General features: G+C 42.0%; 1 protein-coding gene across 1 annotated transcript in view; it reads left to right on the top strand.

Moving 5' to 3' along the window:
- LOC106567691 (uncharacterized) overlaps positions 1 to 19,710 on the top strand; it is a 74,899-nt gene that overhangs the window by 43,743 nt on the left and 11,446 nt on the right. The window contains exons 9-12 of the mRNA XM_045693528.2: positions 3,737 to 3,863; positions 14,132 to 14,167; positions 14,327 to 14,448; positions 14,917 to 15,046. Coding sequence (XP_045549484.2) covers positions 3,737 to 3,863; positions 14,132 to 14,167; positions 14,327 to 14,448; positions 14,917 to 15,046 — 415 coding nt within the window. The remainder of the gene's footprint in view (positions 1 to 3,736; positions 3,864 to 14,131; positions 14,168 to 14,326; positions 14,449 to 14,916; positions 15,047 to 19,710) is intronic.

The raw sequence follows: 19,710 nt of genomic DNA, 5'->3' as shown, positions 1-19,710 counted from the left end.
CTAATTATTTTAACTTAAAGCGTTTAATAAAGACATTTATAGTACAATATTGTTGTGAATAAGAGGGCTACTTATACAGTGTTGGGAAGGGATCACAGCAGTGATTGAATGAGGGTATGAGGCATGAGTTGAGGTGTTCAGAGGCTTGGCTTCAGTGCAGGACAGGCCCATCATGGAAAGGGGGATACCTAGTCTGTTGTCCAACTGAATGTATTCAACTGAAATGTGTCTTCCACATTTAACCCAACCCCTCTGAATCAGAGAGGTGCGGGGGGCTGCCTTAATCAGCATCCACGTCTTCGGGGCCGGGGAACAGTGGATTAACTGCTTTGCTCAGGCAGAATGACAGATTTTTACCTTGTCAGCTCAGGGATTGAGTTTGTCCAAGCAATCATTGATGTGTATTAATATGATTGTGTACGTGATTGACTCAACATACAGTAATGACACAAAATTGACAGGTCTGCTCACAGTGGAAACATTCAATGTGCCAGTGGATAAGACGGCACATGAGACGTGGCTTCAGTTAATGTCAGGAGAGAGTTGACCGTGGTAATGGAGTGGAGAGGTCATCACCTCTTAATCAGGGAACAGGAGGGGACTTGTAAATACAAATACCAGATACATCATAGGTGTGGGCAACAAGTTTCTCCCTGAAGTTAAACTCTGACATCTCAGAATTCACAAAGTCGAACACAGACTGCGCATCTCGCTCACTTGACACATCAAAGTAGCCCAAGAAACGTTCCTGAATAAAGCCCTGATCATCCACATACCTGACGATAACTGACAACTGCAAGCAGACTGGTGGCGCAATAGAGGTGGGGAGTTCTTCCTCATCTTGTAACCTAACCAGGAAAATTCCGGACCCTAATAGGGGATGACAGTGATTAACCAGTTGTAAAAATGTTTTATACGGGCTATGGGACCAGTTTTTCAGATCACATGGTTTAAAAAAACTCCTGTAAAAAACTCCTGACCCTGGGGAGGATGAAAACCGTCAAACTGCAGCAACCTTATACATTTAGACTAGACTAATAGGGGACTTTCCTCTACCCAGACAGAAAGACTACAACGGACGTACAGTAGAAATCACAGGGCTGAGCTTGCCTTATGCATGTTTGCATTATGCAGGCCTATGCAACTGTTGGCCTTACAAAAAATGAACTCACATCTGTCATCACTATTATGTTGATTGATTAATTCCAGTTAATAATTTTGTATTAAAAACGTATAGGCAGCCTAGCCAGCCCAATTGTGATTATATATACTAAATTTGATCACATTCACATTTTCTCCTGACAAACAAATAGACTATTAATACATAACGTTACCAATTAGTTTACCCTGACCAGATGGACAGGGCACATAGGCTGTATGCAGCTTCTATTATTAGTGGCCTAAAGTTGATCAGACTGAAAAATCGTCTCGTTTTCATCCCATACAGCATGTCAGATTTCTAATGTTTAGGTCTAGCCTAGGCTGCTGCAACATTTCTGTAAAGAGTTTTTGCTTGTGTCTGTTCGGAGTCAAGCTCTCTTTTTAATCTGACTTTTATTGGATGATGCGATTGAAGCGATCAACTCATTCTGAATTGATTTCGACACCCCAGACAAGACAATAAGAACTTCCATATGCTCAGCAGGTAAAGCATCGTAATGAGCAATTACCTCTGCAAGCTTCAGTAAAAGCCAACTCTTGCCGATTAGCTGCTTGTGACCTTGTTTCTTCTTACCTTCTTGTTGTTGTTGCGCAGTTTGAATATGCAAACGTCCGTCCATTTTCCAAGGAGCTTAAATCTGATCAAATCAAATGTTATTGGTCACATACACGTATTTAGCAGATGTTATTGCGAGTGTAGCGAAATGCTTGTGCTTCTAGTTTCTATATCCTAACAAGTAATATCTAACAATTTCACAACAAATACCTAATACACATAAATCTAAGTAAAGGAATGGAATAAGAATATATAAATATCTGGATGAGCAATGTCAGAGCGGCATAGGCTAAGATGCAATAGATAGTATAGAATGCAGTATATACATATGAGATGAGTAATGCAAGATATGTAAACATTATTAAAGTGACATTACCAAAGTGACTAGTGATCCATTTACTAAAGTGGCCAATGATTTCAAGTCTGTATGTAGGCAGTAGCCTCTCTGTGCTAGTGATGGCTATTTAACAGTCTGATGGCCTTGAGATAGAAATGAAAAGGGTTCTTCAACAATTAATCCACAACATTGTTGTTAGCATTAGCTAGCCATTCTGGCTGAGAAAACTGCACTCTGGTAGAGAGCTACTTGAAACTAAAGTCAGTTCAATTTATTTCAATTTGGGGCCTCCCGAGTGGCGCAGTGGTCTAAGGCACTGCATCGCAGTGCTAGCTGTGCCACTAGAGATCCTGGTTTGAGCTCAGGCTCTGTCGCAGCCGGCCGTGACAGGGAGACCTATGGGGCGCCGCACAAGTGTCGTCCGGGTTAGGGGAGGGTTTGGCCGGCAGGGATGTTCTTGTCCCATCGCGCTCTAGTGACTCCTGTGGCAGGATGAGCGCAATGCACGCTGACATGGTCAGCAGGTATACGGTGTTTCCTCCGACACATTGGTGCGGCTGGCATTATAAGCAGGCACTATGTCAAGAAGCGGCTCGGCTGGGTTGTGTTTCCGAGGACGCACGGCTCTTGACCTTCGCCTCTCCCCCGAGTCCGTACAGGAGTTGCAGCGATGGGACAAGACTGTAACTACCAATTCGGGAGAAAAAGGGGTAAAACAATTTTTGTTTTATTTCAATTTGCCTTGCTAACTCCACACAAAAATGAAGTTCGAAAACCAATTAAACATTATATAATCTACCTCCTCCATCTCCTCTAGTTTGAAGAAGCTCATTTGAATTGAATGATATACTAAAAATGCTCAACTGCCAACTTTTATTTTTATTTGTATTTATTTATTTCACCATTATTTAACCAGGTAGGCTAGTTGAGAACAAGTTCTCATTTGCAACTGCGACCTGGCCAAGATAAAGCATAGCCATTCGACACATACAACAACACAGAGTTACACATAGAATAAACAAAACATACAGTCAATAATACAGTAGATGCTTCACTCTCAATCTCTATCCAACATGTCACCAACTCACCAAGCTTCTCAACACATAGAACCCCCAAAATGCTCTGTGGCACAACCCCAATACACCACACTAGGTTCGTTCTCTGATCCTAATCCTATGACTGGATGGACAACATGTCAGTTCATATTGCAAAAGCTATGATTGGTTGGAGGACCCCCTCTGGAAGTGGTCATAATTACCATGTAGGTCTATGGAAGTAGCCTACTAGGTTTTGTATTGAAGTCAATGTAGCCAGAAGAGGACAGAAATAGCTGTCCTTTGGCTACACAATGGTGCTAGCCTAGAGTGTGTTGTTGAGACTACTGTTGACCTTCATTGCAAAACATTGTGTTTTAATCAGGTATTTGGTGATGTGAATATATTTAGTGTAGTTTTATCGAAAAAGGATAACTTTTTGAATGTTTCATTATTTTACATTTTTCTAAAATTCACTGAGTAGCTCTTCTGAGGAGCCTCCACTGACATAAATGGATCATGTTTACCTGTAACTTGAAAACAATGACACCAGATGCTTGTAACAAAAGCATCTGCTTAGAAAACAAGAGAGATTAGATTACCTGGACCTCTCATTTATAATGTCTTAATCTTGTTTTTCCACCTTAGTTGGCTTGCCTATGACAACCCTGGTTTCCATGGGAACTATGCTGTTATGGAAGCAGGTGTCTCCCCAACACCTGGCGCAGGTCATCCCCAGGTCGCTGCTGTGAGGTCACTGAGACCCCTCAGAATGGTAAGGTTTGACCAAGGTGACATCACTCCGAGTCAGCTGACATTGCTTGGCTGTGGTCGGGGTTGGGCTCAATTCCACCTTAATGCTATCCATGCCGGAAAGGAATTTATATTTTATTTTGAAATTGGTACAGTTTTAGCCGATAAAATTGGCCCATAGGATTTCTTCAATGTAATAGGCTATGTTTCAATGTCTCTCAGAAATATAAAGTGCCTTCAGAAAGTATTCACTCCCCCTGACGTTTTCCACATTTTTTTGTGTTACAACCTGAATTTAAAAAGGATAAAATGGATATTTTGTGTCACTGGCCTACCCCATAAAAATGAAAATGTCCTGAGTCAATAAGTATTCAAGAATGACAAGCCTAAATAAGTTCAGGAGTAAAATTCTGCTTAACAAGTCACATAATAAATTGCATGGACTCACTCTGTGTGCAATAATAGTGTTTAATATGATTTTTTAATGACTACCACTGCACACATACAATTATCTGTCAGGTCCCTCAGTTGAGCAGTGAATTTCAAATACAGATTCAACCACAAAGACTAGGAAAGTTTTCCAATGCCTCACAAAGAAAGGCACCTAAAGCAGACATTGAATATCCCTTTGAGCATGGTGAAGTTATTAATTACACTTTGGGTGGTGTATCAATACGCCCAGTCACTGCAAAGGTACAGGCATCCTTCCTAACTCAGTTGCTGGAAAGGAAGGCAAACATCCAGGGATTTTACCATGAGGCCAATGATGACTTTAAAACCGTTTGTAATGAACACGAGGGGAGACAGAGAGCTGGTTTCAAGCACAGTGTGCAGCAGGTGTTTATTGCAAAGGACCACAGGAGGAGGCAGGTAGCTGGATCCAGGGGCAGGCAGAAGGTCATCATACACAGGGGGTCCAAAACGGCAACAGTACAGGCAGGGAAAAGGCTAGTAATGTACAGTAGTCCGGGAGATCAGGCAATAGGTACAGTTGAAGTTGGAAGTTTACATACACTTAGGTTGGAGTCATTAAAACTTGTTTTTTAACCACTCCACAAATTTCTTGTTAACAAACTATAGTTTTGGCAAGTTGGTTAGGACATCTATTTTGTGCATGACACAAGTAATTTTTCCAACAATTGTTTACAGACAGATTATTTTACTTATAATTCACTGTATCACAATTCCAGTGGGTCAGAAGTTTACATACACTAAGTTGACTGTGCCTTTAAACAGTTTGGAATATTCCAGAAAATGATGTCATGGCTTTAGAAGCTTCTGATAGGCTAATTGACATCATTTGAGTCAATTGGAGGTGTACCTGTGGATGTATTTCAAGGCCTACCTTCAAACTCAGTACCTCTTTGCTTGACATCATGGGAAAATCAAAAGAGATCAGCCAAGACCTCAGAATAAATTGTAGACCTCCAGAAGTCTGGTTCATCCTTGGGAGCAATTTCCAAACGCCTGAAGGTACCACGTTCATCTGTACAAACAATAGAACGCTATTATAAACACCATGGGACCACGCAGCTGTTATACCGCTCAGGAAGGAGACGCATTCTGTCTCCTAGAGATGAATGTACTTTGGTGTGAAAAGTTCAAATCAATCCCAGAACAACAGCAAAGGACCTTGTGAAGATGCTGGAGGAAACATGTACAAAGTATCTATATCCACAGTAAAACGAGTCCTATATCGACATAACCTGAAAGGCAGCTCAGCAAGGAAGAAGCCACTGCTCCAAAACCCCATAACAAATGCGGACTACGGTTTGCAACTGCACATGGGGACAAAGATCGTACTTTTCAGAGAAATGTCCTCTGGTCTGATGAAACAAAAATAGAACTGCTTGGCCATAATGACCATCGTTATGTTTGGAGGAAAAAGGGGTATGCTTGCAAGCTGAAGAACACCATCCCAACTGTGAAGCACAGGGGTGGCAGCATCATCAGTGGGGCGGCAGGTAGCCTAGTGGTTAGAGCGTTGGGCCAGTAACTGAAAGGTTGGTAGATCGAATCCCCGACCTGAGAAGGTAAAAATCTGTCATTCTGCCCCTGAACAAGGCAGTTAACCCACTGTTCTTAGGCTGTCATTGTAAATAAGAATTTGTTCTTAACTGACATACCTAGTTAAATAAAGGTACAATTAAAAAATGTTGTGGGGGTGCTTTGCTGCAGGAGGGACTGGTGCACTTTACAAAATAGATGGCATCATGAGGGAGGAAAATGATGTGGATATATTGAAGCAACATCTCAAGACATCAGTCAGGAAGTTAAAGCTTGGTCACAAAAGGGTCTTCCAATGACCCCAAGCATATTTCCAAAGTTGTGGAAAAATGGCTTAAGGACAATAAAGTCAAGGTATTGGAGTGACCATCACAAAGCCCTGACCTCAGTCTCATAGAAATGACTCATAACTCTGTTACACCAGAGGAATGGGCCAAAATTCACCCAATTTATTGTGGGAAGCTTGTGGAAGGCTACCTGAAACGTTTGACCCAAGTTAAACAATTTCAAGGCAATGCTACCAAATACTAATTGAGTGTATGTAAACTTCTGGCCCACTGGGAATGTGATGAAAGATATAAAAGCTGAAATAAATCATTCTTTCTACTATTATTCTGACATTTCACGTTCTTACAATCAAGTGGTGATCCTAACTGACCTAAGATAGGGAATTTTTACTAGAAATAAATGTCAGGACTTGTGAAAACTGAGTTTAAATGTATTTGGCTAAGGTGTATGTAAACTTCCGACTTCAACTGTAGATAACAGGAAATCCGATGGGCTAAAGTACAGGCAGGGAATAGGCAAAAGGCATCATTAGTGAGGCAGGCAAACTATCATACACGGGAGTAAATCACGGGGAACCACAGCGTTCCGAAAGACGTGTTTCACAAAACAAACAATACCTCACAGTGATGGGGTGCAAAGAACTGAACTAAATAGTATGTGATAATGACATACAGGTGTGTGAACAGGTGATTAGAATTCAGGTGATTGGGATCTGGAGAGGGAGTTGCGTTAGGGGATCTAGGGGTTTGAGTGTGTGACTTGGAAGCAGACGTTACACAGTTACAGAGTTTAATGGCTTTGATAGAAGCAAACTGAGGATGGATCATACAAGCTCAGCAAAAAAAAAAAACGTCCCTTTTTCAGGACCCTATCTTTCAAAGATAATTCGTAAAAATCTAAATAACTTCACAGATCTTCATTGTAAAGGGTTTAAATACTGTTTCCCATGCATGTTCAATGAACCATAAACAATGAATGAACATGCACCTGTGGAACGGTTGTTAAAACATTAACAGCTTACAGACAGTAGGCAATTAAAGTGAAAGTTATGAAAACTTAGGACAGTAAAGAGGCCTTTCTACTGACTCGGAAAAACACCAAAAGAAAGATGCCCATGGTCCCTGCTCATCTGCGTGAACGTGCCTTAGGCATGCTGCAAGGAGGCATGAGGACTGCAGATGTGGCCAGGGCAATAAATTGCGATGTCCGTACTGTGAGATGCCTAAGACAGCGCAACAGGGAAACAGGATGGACAGCTGATCGCCCTTGCAGTGGCAGACCACGTGTAACAACACCTGCACAGGATCGCTACATCCGAACATCACACCTGCGGGACAGGTACAGGATGGCAACAACAACTGCCCGAGTTACACCAGGAATGCACAATCCCTCCATCAGTGCTCAGACTGTCCGCAATAAGCTAAGAGAGGCTGGACTGAGGGCTTTTAGGCCTGTTGTAAGGCAGGTCCTCACGAGACATCACCGGCAACAACGTCGCCTATGGGCACAAACCCACCGTAGCTGGACCCGACAGGACTGGCAAAAAGTGCTCTTCACTGACGAGTCTCGGTTTTGTCTCACCAGGGGTGATGGTCGAATTCGCGTTTATTGTCGAAGGAATGAGCATTACACCGAGACCTGTACTCTGGAGCGGGATCGATTTGGAGGTGGAGGGTCCGTCATGGTCTGGGACGGTGTATCACAGCATCATCGGACTGAACTTGTTGTCATTGCAGGCAATCTCAACGCTGTGCATTACAGGGAAGACATCCTCCTCCCTCATGTAGTACCCTTCCTGCAGGCACATCCTGACGTGACCCTCCAGCATGACAATGCCACCATGCATACTGCTCGTCCTGTGCGTTATTTCCTGCAAGACAGGAATGGCAGTGTTCTGCCATGGCCAGCGAAAGGGCCCAGATCTCAATCCCATTGAGCACGTCTGGGACCTGTTGGATCGGAGGGTGAGGGCTAGGGCCATTCCCCCCAGAAATGTCTGGGAGCTTGCAGGTTCCTTGGTGGAAGAATGGGGTAACATCTCACAGAAAGAACTGGCAAATCTGGTGCAGTCCATGAGGAGGAGATGCACTGCAGTACTTAATGCAGCTGGTGGCCACACCAGATACTGACTGTTACTTTTGATTTTGTCCCCCCCTTTGTTCAGGGACACATTATTCATTTACATTTACATTTAAGTCATTTAGCAGACGCTCTTATCCAGAGCGACTTACAAAATGGTGCATTCACCTTATGATATCCAGTGGAACAACCACTTTACAATAGTGCATCTAAATCTTTTAAGGGGGGGGGGGGGGGGGTTAGAAGGATTACTTTATCCTATCCTAGGTATTCCTTAAAGAGGTGGGGTTTCAGGTGTCTCCGGAAGGTGGTGATTGACTCCGCTGTCCTGGCGTCGTGAGGGAGCTTGTTCCACCATTGGGGTGCCAGAGCAGCGAACAGTTTTGACTGGGCTGAGCGGGAACTGTGCTTCCTCAGAGGTAGGGGGGCCAGCAGGCCAGTGGTGGATGAACGCAGTGCCCTTGTTTGGGTGTAGGGCCTGATCAGAGCCTGAAGGTATGGAGGTGCCGTTCCCTTCACAGCTCCGTAGGCAATCACCATGGTCTTGTAGCGGATGCGAGCTTCAACTGGAAGCCAGTGGAGAGAGCGGAGGAGCGGGGTGACGTGAGAGAACTTGGGAAGGTTGAACACCAGACGGGCTGCGGCGTTCTGGATGAGTTGTAGGGGTTTAATGGCACAGGCAGGGAGCCCAGCCAACAGCGAGTTGCAGTAATCCAGACGGGAGATGACAAGTGCCTGGATTAGGACCTGCGCCGCTTCCTGTGTGAGGCAGGGTCGTACTCTGCGAATGTTGTAGAGCATGAACCTACAGGATCGGGTCACCGCCTTGATGTTAGTGGAGAACGACAGGGTGTTGTCCAGGATCACGCCAAGGTTCTTAGCACTCTGGGAGGAGGACACAAGGGAGTTGTCAACCGTGATGGCGAGATCATGGAACGGGCAGTCCTTCCCCGGGAGGAAGAGCAGCTCCGTCTTGCCGAGGTTCAGCTTGAGCTGGTGATCCGTCATCCACACTGATATGTCTGACAGACATGCAGAGATGCGATTCGCCGCCTGGTTATCAGAAGGGGGAAAGGAGAAGATTAATTGTGTGTCGTCTGCATAGCAATGATAGGAGAGACCATGTGAGGATATGACAGAGCCAAGTGACTTGGTGTATAGCGAGAATAGGAGAGGGCCTAGAACAGAGCCCTGGGGGACACCAGTGGTGAGAGCGCATGGTGCGGAGACAGATTCTCGCCACGCCACCTGGTAGGAGCGACCTGTCAGGTAGGACGCAATCCAAGCGTGGGCCGCGCCGGAGATGCCCAACTCGGAGAGGGTGGAGAGGAGGATCTGATGGTTCACAGTATCAAAGGCAGCAGATAGGTCTAGAAGGATGAGAGCAGAGGAGAGAGAGTTAGCTTTAGCAGTGCGGAGAGCCTCCGTGACACAGAGAAGAGCAGTCTCAGTTGAATGCCCAGTCTTGAAACCTGACTGATTAGGATCAAGAAGGTCATTCTGAGAGAGATAGCAGGAGAGCTGGCCAAGGACGGCACGTTCAAGAGTTTTGGAGAGAAAAGAAAGAAGGGATACTGGTCTGTAGTTGTTGACATCGGAGGGATCGAGTGTAGGTTATTATTATTATTATTATTATTCCATTTCTGTTAGTCACATGTCTGTGGAACTTGTTCAGTTTATGTCTCAGTTGTTGAATCTTGTTATGTTCATAGAAATATTTACACATTAAGTTTGCATGTTAACTTAAGTTTGCAATTGACAGTGAGAGGACATTTTTTTTTCTGAGTTTATTCCAAAACATGCACCCTGTTTGCAATAAGGCACTAATGTAAAACTGCAAACAATGTGGCAGAGAAATTAACCGTATGACCTGAATTCAAAGCATTATGTTTGGAGCAAATACAACACATCACTGAGTACCACTCTTCATATTTTCAAGCATGGTGGTGGCTGCATCATGTTATGGGCATACTTTTCATCGGCAAGGATTAGGCAGTTTTTTGGATAAAAAAACAGAATAGCGCTAAACACAAGCAATTCCTAGAGGAAAACTTGGTTCAGTCTGCTTTCCAACAGACTCTGGAAGACAAATTCCGCCTTCATCGCTGGGATTGCCTGCCGCTGACTCCAGCAGCTGCTTCGTTGTCAAGTTCGGCTCCTTTCCTTCTCTCGGGATCTGACAGGGTACTGCCTGCTGTGGGAGGTCTGGACCTGTCGTCAGGAGCAGCGGGCGTACGCTATCCTGCTTCTTGTGGACCCGTGAAAGGTTCAACAAATTGTATGAGGGGTAGGAATGGGCGGATTTCTCCATTCCCTTCTCCAGCCATTGTATTGGGCAGTTCAATGGTGAGATGTCTCCGTCCCTGGAGCAAAAACCTTGTGCAATCCAAGAGTATGAGTACAGGACATCAATATGCGGCTCCAAAACATTTTAAACAAGCATCAGGAAATTGAGTCTATCATAGTTCATGTCAGATTCAATGACATTATGAAGGGCAGCTCAGAACAGCTGATTATGGGGTATTGTGTGTAGATTGACGAGGGGAAAACATTTTTTCATCAATTTTAGAATAAGGCTGTAACGTAACAAAATGTGGAAAAAGTCAAGGGGTCTGAATACTTTCCGAATGAACTATGTGTTATGGCTTCACACCCGCTGCTATATTGTGGATAAAGAGTTACTTGTCTAACAGAACACAGAGAGTGTTCTTTAATGGAAGCCTCTCCAACATAATCCAGGTAGAATCTGGAATTTCCCAGGGCAGCTGTTCTAGACCCCTTACTTTTTTCGACCTTTACTACCGACATGCCACTGGCTCAACACTATTCACGTCGGCTACTACAGTGACTGAAATGACTATAACACTTAATAAAGAGCTGCAGTTAGTTTCAGAGTGGGTGGTAAGGAATAAGTTAGTCCTAAATATAAAAATATAAAAAACATTGTATTTGGGACATATCATTCACTAAACCCTAAACCTCAGCTATGTCTCGTAATGAATAATGTGGAGATTGAGCAAATTGACTAAACTTTTTGGAATAACCCTGGATTGTAAACTGTCATGGTGAAAACATTGATACAACAGTAGCTAAAATGGGGAGAAGTATGTCCATAATAAAGCGCTGCTATACCTTCTTAACAACACTATCAACAAGGCAGGTCCTACAGGCCCTAGTTTTGTAGCACCTGAACTACTGTTCAGTTGTGTGGTCAGATGCCACAAAGAGGGATTTAGGAAAATTGCAATTGGCTCAGAACAGGGCAGCACGGCTGGCCCTTGGATGTACACAGAGAGCTAAAATTAATAATATGCATGTCAATCTCTCCTGGCTCAAAGTGGAGGAGAGATTGACTTCTTCACTACTTGTATTTATGAGAGGTATTGACATGCTAAATGCACCGAGCTGTCTGTTTGAACTACTGGCACACGGCTCAGACACCCATGCATACCCCACAAGACATTCCTCCAGAGGTTTCTTCACAGTCCCCAAGTCCAGAACATACTATGGGAGGCACACAGTACTACATAGAGCCATGACTACATGGAACTCAATTCCACATCAAGTAACTGATGCAAGCAGTAGAATCAGATTTTTTTTAAATGATAAAAATACACCTTATGGAACAGCGGGGACTGTGAAGAGACAAGCACAGGGACATGCATACACACACACACACAATAACATACGCACTATACACGCATGTACACATGGATTTTGTGTTGTAGACATGTGGTAGTAGAGTAGTGGCCTGAGGGCACACACTTAATGTTTTGTGAAATCTTTTGTGAATGTATTGTAATGTTTTTAAAATTGTATAAACTGCCTTAAGGTAGCAGCTAATTGGGATCCATAATAAATACAAATATACACTGGAGTTGCTTACCAAGATGACATTGAATGTTCCTGAGTGTCCTAGTTACAGTTTTGACTTAAATCCTCTTGAAAAAAATATATTGCAAGACTTGAAAATGGCTATTTAGCAATGATCAACAACCAATTTGGCACAGCATGAAGAATGTTTTTAAGACGAATTTGCAAATATTGTACAATCCAGGTGTGGAAAGCTCTTAGAGACTTACCCAGAACGCTGTAATCACTGCCAAAGGAGATTCTAACATGTATTGACTCATGGGGTGTAAATCCTTATGTAAATTAGGTCTCTGAATATGATTTTCAATACATTTGCAAACATAGCTAAAAACATGTTTTGACTTTGTCAGTATGGGCTGTTGTGTGTAGATTGGTGAGAAGAACATTTTTTTTTAATACATTTTGAATTCAGGCTGTAACACAACAAAATGTGGATTAAGTCAAGGGGTATGAAAACTTTCTGAAGGCACTTGCAAAAGTATTCAGACCCCTTGGATTTCATCACATTTTCTTATGTTACAAAGTGGGATTAAAATTGATGTCTTTTTTTGTCAACAATCTACTCAAAATATTATGTCATAGTGGAAGAAAAATTATAATATTTTTTAAAGATTAATAAACATCAAATAACTAACATATATTGGTTGCATAAGTATTCAATTCCCTGATTCAATACATGGTAGAAACACATTTGACATCTATTACAGCTGTGAGTCTTTTGGGTAAGTGTATTGTGCAATATTTGCCTATTATTCTTTTTAAAATTCTTCAAGCTCTGTAAAGATGTTTGGGATAATCGTTTGACAGCAATTTCCAAGTCTTGACATAGATCTTCAAGCAGATTTAAGTCAACTGTAATTTGTCCACTCAGGAACATTCACCGTCATTTTGGTAAGAAACTCCAGTGTATATTTGGCCTTGTGTTGTGGGTTATTGTCCTGCTGAAAAGTGAATTCCTCTCTTAGTCTCTTGTGTAAAGTAGGCTGAATAAGTTTTTCTTCTAGGATTTTGCCTGTGCTTAGTTCCATCCCATTTATTTTTATCCTGAAAAACTCTCCAGTATTTGCCGATGTCAAGCATACCCTTACCATGATGCAGCCACCATCATGCTTGAAAATAAAGAAGCAGTTACTCATTGTGTGGGATTTGCCCCAAACATAAGGCTTTGCATTTAGGACAAAAATTGTAATCCTTAGTTTTGTTTGCAGTATTACTGTAGTTCCCTGTTGCATACAATATGCATGTTTTGGAATATTTGTATTCTGTATATTTGTATTCTTCTTTTCACTGTCATTTAGGTCATTATTGTGGAGTCACTACCATGTTGTAAATCCATCCTCAGTTTTCTCCCATCATAGCCATTGAACTCTGTAGCTGTTTTAAAGTCACCAATGGCCTCATCGTAACATCTCTGAGCAGTTTCATTCCTGTCCTGCAGCCCAATTCAGAAGAACGACTGTATCTTTGATGTGTCTGGGGGGTTTAATACATAATCCACAGCATCATTATTAACTTGACAATGCTTCAAGAGATATTCAATGTCTGATTTGTTATTGTTACCCATCTGCCTATCACTGCCGTTATTTACTAGGGTTTCGAAAAGCTCCCTGGTCTTTGTAGTTGAATCTGTTTGAAATTCAATACTTGACTGAGGGACCTTAGAGATGTTGTATGTATGGGTGACAGAGGAAGGGTTAGTCATTCAAAAACAATTTCAACCCCAAATATTTCACACAGGGTGAGTCCATGTAACTTATTATGTGATTTGTTAAGCCACATTTTACTCCTGAGCTAATTTAGCCGTGCCTAAACAAAGGGCTGAATATTTATGCAACGACTATATTTTAGTTCAAAATGTTTAATTTATCTTTAAAAAATATTTTTTAAATCTTCCATTTTGACATGAGTAATTTTAATCCCACTGTAACACAATAAAATGTGAATAAATCCAAGGGGTCTGAATACTTTTCAAAGGCACTGTATATGACTGAGCCTTGTTCTCATCAAGGTTAGGTTTCATTGTGTTCTGTGTCTCTCTGATAGAGTGGACTCAGAGTGAGGAGACCTCTGGATCCTAAGGTAAGCAAGACATTATCAAAAGTGAAAGTACATCAAAAAACCCTATACCCTGCAGTTAAATAATCACATCACTTTGCCCGATGATGATGAGGAATTATAATGATAATGGAAGTAAATGAATTAAAAAAGTGCATGAAATATAGTTTGGGTTTTTTATAGCTGTTGGTGTTCGAGCAGCCCCACTTCCAGGGGCAGGGCGGAGAGCTGAGAGGCCACACCCCCAGTCTGGGCGCTGTGGCTGGGCTGAAGGGGGCGTTGTCGCTACGGGTCATTGGTGGAGTGTGAGTCCAAGCTACATACTTGATTTAAGGTTTTTATAAGGTGTGTCTTTCTGCTGAAAACAGTTTCACAATCTGCTGGTCATGTGATTACTCTGGAACTCTACCTCTATTGTAGTTTACTGTCATATAGAGCAAATGTAGCTCACCTCCCTGTGCAAACATGAGCCATGCAGAACTGGAGGTAAGTGTGCGTTCGTGCGCGTGTGCATGCTTTGGTGTGGTGTGTTACAGGGGATAACATTTCAATTGTAAAATCTCAACAACAACAAAAAACATCACGATCAACCAAACAATAAAGATATCACGGCTTTTTGTCCAAGGCATTCCTTTGCAGTACCTCAAGTGGAATATCCACCTCTAAGACACTGTTATCAGCATCACTGTATCATTGACACCCAGGCTCCTATTCAAGCTGTGTGGGTGGAAGTATTTAGCTGTGGTTTGACCTGTGACCTATGTGTTTGACAGATGGGTGGGCTACACTGGAGAGGACTACACAGGATGGCAGTACTTACTGGAGGAGGGAGAATACAGTGACTGCGCAGATCTGGGTGGAGCTGATCACCCTCTGCTGCTCTCCTTCCGCTTCTTACAGGCAGTAAGTTACTGGGTTTTAACGATATGGTTATTTACAGTTTAACATGTATTCAGTATATGTGGCCTATGTGGGAATGTGTACCTGTGCAAAGCCAATCCTGGAAGCCGACACTTGATTTGAAAGAACGAGGGAAGTCAATTAAATGTGTTGGGCAGGGTTTCCGTTAGGAAAATGTGGCTCCGGACATTTGACTGGCAGCATTTTAATTTACCAGACATTTAAGAAATTTACCGGACCCATATGTATTGGGTGCTTAACTTCAATAGGGTGTCCACCCACTGTGCTTAGAATGACAGAAATCACATTTTGTTTATGGTAATTCATCTTAACAGAACATGCAACGCCAGGATGCAACAGTGTGCGTACTTCTTACTAAATTCTGATGCGCAATTTGAAGATGTTAGAATAGCTGTCTACGTTTACTTTTCCTCAGGCAACAAGAGGAGTAATGAACAGTAAAATCGCTAGTAAATGTCAATCTACTATCCACCATAGTAGAAAAGCTCACCTATTCTATTGGTCAGCTTGTCGTTCTGTGTGAGGAAATAAATAGCCTATTCCAAACAGACTCTGGGACAGTTGTGGCATGATAGATCCCACATTCATACAGGTCTAGGCTACATCCTGGAGAGAAAAAACATTAAAAAGCAATGAGGCCCATGAAACAGATCAGAACGTTTAGCTTAAAATGTTGCTAAAATATTATTTATTCACATGATAAGGGCAGCAATGCACACAAGGCAGTAGACTACGCTCAAATGTTTGTTCCATAATGCAATTAGCAGGAAAACACTGTTGTCAAAAGCGCACTGCACTAGCGAGCTGTTTCACGAGACAGAGATGAAAATATCCTTTAGAAATGTTTAGAGAGGGGCGATCTAAAGACAACTAGCCTGGGTTGTTAATATGATTAGGATTGTACCTTTGGCTGCTGGGCAATGAAAGACAGTTGATTTGAAAACCAATAGAACATGAGAGAAATAGGAAACTGGTTTCAATGGGTGGAGGAGATTAATCATAAAATAATTGCCTGCACGTTTGGTTGCATTTTGGCTATGCTACTTTGAAGCAAGGTAAGATATGGCTCATAATATTTACTAAAACATTCCGTTTCAAACAATTAAGTATATGTTTTCTAAATGCATACTGCCTCCAGCTCATTGCAAAGTGGTTTGTGACGTGCTGAAGACTGCCTAGTTGCCTATGCACTTGACTGGCAAATAGGAAGCGCGCTTCAGTGAATGAATGATGAATGAATGAATGACGTTTTATTTTCGTGTCAAATTCAGTGATAATTCCTCCAGTGTTCTGTGCAGTGCGCACCACATAAAGACTGAAAGATAAATCAATACATAATAGTAAATAAGGTTATCCAAGCAATAGTTATGTCTCTAGAGCAGTAAAAATAATTAGACCAAAATATATATTTAAGTGATAATGCCAGAGAAGCCGGTGTTTGGAGGATATATTGGCACGGGTTTTGTTAGGCCCGAGAAGAAGTCGAGGGCCGGCAAACCGTGCCAATATATCCTCCAAACACCGGCTTCGAGGGCATTCACTTTAATATAACGGGTTACCAACATATTCAAAAAATGATTTACATATTTTCATTATTCATCCTATTTCATCCTTCCCACGATATAGACCCGACACAAATCTGGGGTTGCTACCCAAGCCGGCTGGTCGTTCGTTCTATCGGTTTGGTTGCTAAAGATGCGACCCAGTCGTTCAGTCTAAATCTTCCATTGCCATACTGGCTGGCAATGTTCTTATCCCTTGCTTGCTAGCTAACCAACTGCGGCTAACTTAGAGTCATGTCAAACATTGCAGACAGAATAACAGCAAAGTAGCTGCATTTGCATTTGCATTTGTTTAAGCTGTTTTCTAGTGACATTCATTTGGATACATCCATAACAATGAGCCAATGATGCGCTATTTCGCCTGTTGTAGAAAATGTGCTCTCTCTTCAGGACACTGTTGTTCAGAGGAGCTAGCCAACAACACAGCTAACACAATGACTTCAAACTGAAGTTGGAAAGACTGTAAACTAGCTGTACTTTGTTTTGTTTTACCTGTTTTCTATTGATAGTTCTTTGTATATATCCATAAAAATGATGCTGATTCATGATTTTGATTGGCTGAGAAAAACTGCCTGTCTGTCTGCCCCATCCCTACTCCCGACTCCCGACATGTTCATTACTATGGGACAGCTGGAGATCAAATTTGAATATTGAAACAATGTTACAAATGTCAGAGAGACAGAGAGCAAGGTTTATACCAAACTCCACTGTTGAAAACTAAATGTTAGTGTAAAATAAATGTGAGATAACATCTAGATTCTTTTATAGATTGCCTTTTATAAATTGCCTGGCTGGGCTGATGTGACAGTGGATTGCGCAATCAGATGAATTTCAGAGGCATTTCAACGTCATAGATTTAGCCGGTGGTCATTTGTGGAATAGACACCGCTGGAATGTGGTTTTAACCAATCAGCATTCTGGATTAGACTCACCCATTGTATAAATACAGATAAATAAATACTTAAAAATGAAATGGAAGGCATTTGAACCAAGTCTGTCACAAAGAGTGTAAGATTCAAGTGTAAGACAGGCCTACACACAATCTATACATATGTGCCATTTGCTATTTAAGGGCAAAATATTTTTTTTATTCCAGGCTTTCTCTAACAATTCTGCCAACGGAAATACACAATAGACAAAAAAAAATCTGTTTCTCCTCATCGCTCAGAAATCTAATGACAGGGTATATCTGGTGTGCTTTCTGGAATAAGGACAAGCATATATCGTGGTAGAAAGGAAAATAGAGGATAAAATGTAATTCTCAATTTTTTCGAGGTCACATTAATTACTTAGTCTTTCTTCTTCCATTTCACTAGTATACCGACCTGTTTCAATACCCAGAGTCAATATCCCTGATCTTACCTGTCCACATAGCGATCTCTTGCTTTTAGGTAGGTTGTACATAATATATCTCTCACTACCGAATTCACCCTTAATCAAACAAAAGGTTCTCAATTTGGGTTCATGATTAATCTCCTCCACCCATTTATTTTCATATTGCATCATCAGTTGTTTTTTAATAATGTCTATGTCTCCCTTAATTTGATTTTTGTACAACTCTCCACAGTCAGACTATTGGAAAAGGTCAGACATTTTAGTTGCCCAGGCCCCCCCTATGGAGAGATCCCATTGAAAAACTTGGCTGGCTATTATGGCAAGTAATAGCTGGCTATTATCCATGTAATGAATACTCAGGGAGACAAAGGTGTAGATTCACACTCAGAGCGCGACAGGTGTTTATTTCGCCTTCACAGAAGGCAGGAATCGTGGTCACAGGCAGGCGTTGGTCATACACAGGTAGGCAAATAGGCAATTGAATCAAAACTAGGACTGAAGGCTATAACTGGTTCTCACAATCGAGCTAGGACAATGCTTAGTTGAGTCAAAACGAACAATACCTCACAAAGGCACAAACAGAATGAACTGAACTAAATAAGGAGCTGATGAGACCAGGTGAGTAACTAACACAGGTGAAGTCAATGAACAAAAATGAAAGACAGGGCTACATTCAAGAACACAACGAAACAGAACGCAAGGTTTACTAAGAAGATAAATACAGAACCTTACAATCCAACACTGTATTCCAAGGTCTCACCATACACACCTTCCATTTCACCTCACAGGGTTCCCAGCCCATGTCCCCAGTTATTGCCAGTATAGGTGCAAACTTGTGCATACCTAAAAAATTGCGTACTGCTCTGTTATGGACATGTTCGTTTTTGAGATACTTCTTAGCACCCCACACTCCTGCTGAATAGTCCAGAACAGGACACACGCATATCTGATACAGTTTGGAATAAGTAGAATAACCAATATCTTTGAGTGTTTTTGTTTTTCCTATAACTCCCCCAAGAGCTCTACTTGCTGAGACTGCCAGGGCAGATGTGCCATATAGAAAGGTGATGGGTTCATAAAAATAAAAAACTGTTGAGAAATAAAAATAGTAGCTCTTTTTTTAAGTGCGTTTCACTCTAGCAGCAACCAACAGCTGTTTGATGAGCTGAAGCAGCTGCTCTAGTGCTACATCGACTGGTATTTAAATAAACTAATAGGCCAAAATGCATTATTTTGCAATGGGATAATCATTTTTTGGGGACAATTGGCTGGCGCCAATTTTTTAAATCGGCTTTTCATTTTTTTTATCAGCTTTTGGCTGTTACCGGCTAAAGGAAACCCTGGTGTTGGGGGTTGTGAATGTGTGTGCATCTGTGTGTTTTCCAACCCTCAATGTCACAGGCATTTGTCTGAAACCAGGCCAAATTCTTTAAATTGGCCATTTGTGTGTCCCAGTTTGTCAGCCATCCAACCTCTAGTCCACTCCCTTTCAATCACCTCGCCACTGAACGGGGGCTAAGTGTCTATTTTAGCCTCCAAGTATCAGTCAGAAGCGCTAGCTAGTAGAAGCACTCTTACAGCTAACTCCTGGCTAGGATAGGCAAGGCTATGCTCCTAATGGGATTAAACAGGTAGAGCTAATTGCTAGCTGTTTTATCATATGGCAGGTTCATTAGCATTCCAGTTCCCTCTCCTCCTCGTGCCCTGTGGCTGTTAGCGGCACCACTCTTTTGATCAACTCTACACTGA

The sequence above is a fragment of the Salmo salar genome, chromosome 13 (assembly GCF_965601325.2).
Source record: "Salmo salar chromosome 13, fSalSal1, whole genome shotgun sequence".
In the NCBI taxonomy this organism is placed as follows: domain Eukaryota; kingdom Metazoa; phylum Chordata; class Actinopteri; order Salmoniformes; family Salmonidae; genus Salmo; species Salmo salar.
This window is presented reverse-complemented; position numbering and strand designations above follow the sequence as displayed.